At 34.9% G+C, this 5,478-nt stretch overlaps 1 protein-coding gene across 1 annotated transcript; it reads right to left on the reverse strand.

The window, feature by feature from the left end:
• Window positions 1-3,237, reverse strand: LOC140882899 (ATPase GET3D, chloroplastic). Its single transcript, XM_073289146.1, has 7 exons — window positions 2,871-3,237; window positions 1,860-2,003; window positions 1,687-1,761; window positions 1,398-1,591; window positions 1,143-1,314; window positions 650-1,063; window positions 1-501 (listed from the first exon to the last, which is right to left on the reverse strand). The coding sequence occupies exons 1-7, from the start codon at window positions 3,126-3,128 to the stop codon at window positions 370-372; spliced, it is 1,389 nt and encodes a 462-aa protein (XP_073145247.1). The 5' UTR covers window positions 3,129-3,237; the 3' UTR covers window positions 1-369.
• Window positions 3,238-5,478: the final 2,241 nt, after the last annotated feature.

The raw sequence follows: 5,478 nt of genomic DNA on the forward strand, positions 1-5,478 counted from the left end.
CAAACTTTTCCGATAGCATTTAGAACTGTAGTCAGGCCTACATGACGACCTCTTAGTCAAATATCCTAACTCAAAGAATATCAAGATTTTGTTTCAAGTAAATGCAGAAGGATACAGGGTATATATATTGACATAGACTGATGCAGCGATTGCTCAAATCTTGGAAACTTTGCACTAAGAGCTTGTTTTATTATGCCAGACTTTAAGTGAATCTTGTCTAGTTTTATGCAGGCTTTTCCACACATTTACAGAACAATCAAAAGCTAAAAAAAGACCTTTTATCCTCCTAGGAGCAAAAGACTTGACCTCTATAGTACGGCAGGGCGAGGGCGAGGGCGAGGGCGAGGGCGATAATCAAGAACGCCTATGTTAACGCATTGTGATTACCAGATTTCGATCTATAAACTTGGCACCTCCTACCTTACCCTGAATCTGAGGAGGAAGACGAATGACACGCCTTTGATCACCTGCTTCCACCAACAACTCTGATCCACCTCGAAACTGCAAGTTCACAATTAAACTGCATGTTACTTCAAGAATTTGGCACAATTTACGTTAGACTAAATCACGAAATATCTCTTCCTGGAAAATCATGGTTAACAAACTACACACCCCTGATGCTTATTATACATGTAAATGAAATACATACTTGATATAGCTTGATTTCTGACTTGTCAAAGCCCGGCATGAATAGTGTCACGGATTTATTGGAAGGGTCGAATTTCACTGAAGATGGGTTGTTCTCTTTTTCTGTCACTGAGAGTAGATCTCGGGCATCTTTGCTATGATCACTCACCATGACCTTGTCCCAGTTTAAACGGCTTTCCAGTTCGATGTGTGGAATGAAAGAAGAGGGTAATGGTGAAAAATTAGTCTCGAGTATCACATCCAACGCCATGGGGGAATTTGGCAGTTTTACGCCAAACGCACCAGATAATTGCCCACCAGCTTGAATTGCACAACCCCAATATCGCAAAGCCGCATTTAGAGATATGGGGTTGGCCGGATCCACAATGATATAGCAGCCAAATTTCTGAGGTTCTAAAAACACAGAAGATGCTTTCTGTAGAAAAAAGGGATCCGGAAGCACATATTAGAGCACTGAGCCAACATCCCAAATATGTTAACTGGAGATCATTTACCTCCAAGGATTTCTCTAGATAATCCCATATTTCAGAGCTTAATTTCCCATTTAGATTGGTGCCTCTTTCACTTAAAGTCAAGGCTTCATCGGCAAGTCTGAGAAGAGACGGACCTGCTACCCTCCCAAGATCTGTCTTTTCAGCTAGATTCCTCAGATATTTCAAGTATAATCTTTGGAAATACACAAATGATCTAAGTTAAAAGGTTAAAAAGGCAATGGGGTTGAGAAAAATGGAGAATTTTGAATCACGGACCTTGTTTTACTTGTTGCACCTATCACACGAATTGTTTCTTCAGTGCTTACACCATCATATATCACTATATCAAATTTGTTTTTATCATTGTTCCTCTTAGTTACATTACCAATGAACCCCACAAGTCGGTCAAGTTCCAAAACAGAAAATATAGAATCCATTCCTGGGAGTATACCTAGCTCTTCTCCCACCACCTAGTACATTTCATGAGAAGTTCATAAAATACATACCCTTTAAATATGAAGATGATAATGTACTTCATGTTATAAGAAATTTTTCACATACCCACCCCTTCGAGAACACCTTGGGTCAGATTCAGACGTGCATCTGCCTGCTTGATACGCTTGAGGGGTTCAAGGATCATCTACATTAAGTAATTATATCTCATCAGAAGTCCAAAACAAATAATGTTTAACATAGAAGAGGCTGGGCTAAGAAAGAGAGGCATTGTGAAAACTGTACTTTTGTGGTTTCAAATCTAATGGCTGACAGATTGTCCTGGCATTGAGTGAGAGTTGGTCCAATCTTGCAGTTCAAAAGATATTCAGCTGTAGGATCTTGAGAATGTATAACCAAACATGTCTTAAGCCCTGACAAGGCATAATGCTGAGCAGCAAGACATATATAACAGTTAGCACACCATGCTGAATAAGCTTTCCTTCTACTTCCAAACCACTTGAAACAACTTCTCACCTCTCAAAAGGGAAGGATAGAAAAATACATTCCTTGCAAAACATTGAAGTGGCACTTGGACAAGAGGATTTGATTTAAAATGAAAGATTTGATTTGAGGAGAGATTTAAATGATGTATAGGAAATGACACTCATATTTGGTTTATTTCAAATCCATCATAATTATCATTGCATCTACATGGACAGCAAACGATGGCTTTAACATAAATTCATGCACGCAATCAAATGGATTTCAAATCTATAGTTTCAAATCCTTCATTCCTAGCGCGACCTTGAAGTTTTCGGTATACTACTATGCCAAAAAAATAATCTGGAGCAGATAATTATAATTAAATTTTCCTGTATGGGAGTTCATTAACAATCACATTCCTCCACTTTAGCAAAGTTTTGTACTGCTCAACTATCTGGTACTTCGAAGCTACCATGACCAAAATACAGCAAGTAAACAAGAGCAATTTATCTCCAAGAAAGCAATCCAGGAACCTTACAAACACTGAATTCACTATGTAAGGACGCATACCATTAGCTTACATTCTTATAAGCTAGCTCCATTGATTTAAATTCCAAATGGATCGAAACTTTAATATAAGAACTAAAGTCGAAAAAACGGCTCATCCCAACATCAGTCATGAAAAAAAGAATGACAAAAAGCATACACGAGGTTATTACGCAAAAACAAAAATTTGATAAAATTCACAATTGACATAACCCATTAATATTACTGGCTAAGCATCCTAAAAAATTATACCAAGCATCGATTTCCGAACTTTCTTGTTCATACCTTGGCTGCAAAAATGGCGGCAGTGGTTTTACCAGAACCACCTTTACCCAAGAAAGTGACCAGCTTCGTGGGCTTCTCACTACTCTCATTTTTAGCTGCATTTACGACTATCAAATTCAAACAAGAATCTCCATTGCTCCGCAATTTTCTTCTTCTTCTTCTCTGGGTCATTTTCATAGGGAAAACAGAGCCAAATCTGGAAACTTGTGGGGTGGAAAACGACGATGAAAAAAGGAGGGACGTAGAGCATGACGCCATAGATTTACTGCGCGGAGAGTGACAATTTATCTAGTATGAAATTGGTGGTGTGATCTTAGCAGGATGATGGATCGTTGGTGTGATTGGGTAAAACGAGGCGCAAAATGTATGGGGCACGCTTCATGCTTCACGATTTTGGTGTTTACGGTTGTTTCACGGTCGAAAATATTAATTTTAGGACTTGTTTATTTAATGAGATTAATTTATATATCGATAAATAATATTGAGATTATTAAATTAATTTTATAAGATGTGAAATAATGTTTTTTTTTTTAAAAATTTCACACGAGTCAGAGGTTCATTGGCTCATGTGGAGGTTAAATTGAGGGATGTGTGCGAGCGGCAAAGATCTGAAGGAGGGAATAACATGGCCAACCCACAGAGCATACCCCATAATATTTCAACAGAGAATATACTCCACACGAGAATCGAACGAGTTACAATTTTATTATTTGTTTATAATATATAATCTTATTTTTAGTTTGTATATTTGTAAAATTGAGATTATGATTTTATTGAACATTGTAAATTATTTTCACATGTGAATTATTTCATTCACCAAAATTATTGAGTATAAATATTATTTATTTTTAAAACAAAAATTAGTAAATTGAGTAAAAAAAATTCCATGAATAGGATAAAATTTAATGAAATGTATTAATAATATTTTAAATTATAATTTTTATTCATGTTTATAATTTTTAAATGAATTTTTCATATGTTAAAATCAATGACATGTATTAAATATATCTTAAATTTTCATAATTTATAATTTTTTGAACGAGTTTTTCATGATTATATTTTGGGAAGTTAAGGATATTATGTAATTTTTCTCAATTGAAAAGACAATTAGTTAAAAATAATTATTTATCACACATTTTATTTGTGATAAATCATCAAGGTATAAAGTTTAAATTAGATAAATATAGATGAGCTTTATGAGTTAATACGGACCATAAAAAACTATACTTGAAGAGATTGTATGCGTCCGAGCAAACATCAAAGCATATTCTTTGGTATTCTAATCACGTATAAGTTGGAGATACAATGTGTTATCCATCTGATTCTCCTTCTTGAAAGAATTTCAATGCGATACATCCAACATTTGCAGTTGAGAAACGAAATGTGAGATTATGTCTTTCAGCAGATGGGTTTCAACCATTTGGCCAAAGGGGACGACTTTATTCATCATGGCCAGTGATTCTTACACCATACAATTTACCTCCTTGGACGTGCATGAAGGATGAAAACATGTTCTTTACAGTTATGGTTCCAGGCCGCAAATGTCTTGAGAGTACAAGTTAGATGTTTTTTTTTTACGGTCTTGATATCTTAACTAAATGACCTTTGGAATGTGGCAATTGAGACATGATATTCAATTGAAAACTAATTTTAACTTGTGTGCCTTTTGTGGACCATTAGTGATTTCCTAGCTTACTCTATGTTGTCTGGCTACGGTACCTCGACAAATTAGTTTATCCTTATTAATTGTATAGATAATTCTAATGCTTTCACAGTGCCAAAAGGTAGGAAAGTATAATGGTTTCATAAGCATTGAAAATTTTTACCCCTAAACCACACCTTTATAAGAAAGTAATTATATGTTTTAGAAAGAAACACCAAGTCATGACAAAAACTCCACATCATTTATATTGAGAGGGAGTTTGCAATGAACATAGATGTAGAATTTATTATTGAAGAATATTATCATGTAAAACATCGTCGGGCACCGTTAAATAGGTAAACTAACTGATTTATTACCTTTTAATTTATATATCCTGTGAATTTTATTTTTACATTGATTTTTCAAAAATTTTAGTTACCCCTTCCAAATGGGATGTGATTTAAACCATTAGATTGATATCTGACTGATCAGATTGAATCTCAACTTAGTGGCACCTTTAATTGCGAAAAGATTCTTTCAACAATTGAAAATGTATAAATAAATCCTTATATCATAATGGAGTGTTTTTTTATACTGCCAAAAACTTGAAAATACACGTTTTTTCGTTAATTATGCATTATTGCATAAATTATTCTTTCTTCATAAAAGAAAATGTAATAAACGTCAAGAAGTTCACTCAATATTGTGATCTTGAGTGCGTTTATCCCCAAACATATATAGTAATCGGATTACCATTTTAAGGTGGTTAAAAATTAAACACGATTAAGGGTTATTAATTTAAGAAAATCAATTGCATAATCAAGTTCAGAACCTATAAAATGTGCTTCAGAAACACCGAAGAGTTCGGAAGACCCGAGTGCAGTTCGAAAGCACCGAATTGGTGGGTGTTGAGTTCGGATGGAGAGGGTGTGTTCGGAAGCCTTGATCGGAAAGTCCGATCAGTGT

This window comes from Henckelia pumila, chromosome 2 (assembly GCF_033568475.1).
Source record: "Henckelia pumila isolate YLH828 chromosome 2, ASM3356847v2, whole genome shotgun sequence".
Classification (NCBI taxonomy): Eukaryota; Viridiplantae; Streptophyta; class Magnoliopsida; order Lamiales; family Gesneriaceae; genus Henckelia; species Henckelia pumila.

What these genes read in the sequence shown, in the direction of transcription:
- LOC140882899 (XM_073289146.1), bottom strand. Translation starts at nt 3,128, where the DNA reads ATGGCGTCATGCTCTACGTCCCTCCTTTTTTCATCGTCGTTTTCCACC. An exon ending in TTAGATTTGAAACCACAAAA is followed by an intron (nt 1,762 to 1,859) that starts GTACAGTTTTCA and finishes TACTTAATGTAG; the next exon opens with ATGATCCTTGAACCCCTCAA. An exon ending in GGTGCAACAAGTAAAACAAG is followed by an intron (nt 1,315 to 1,397) that starts GTCCGTGATTCA and finishes GTATTTCCAAAG; the next exon opens with ATTATACTTGAAATATCTGA.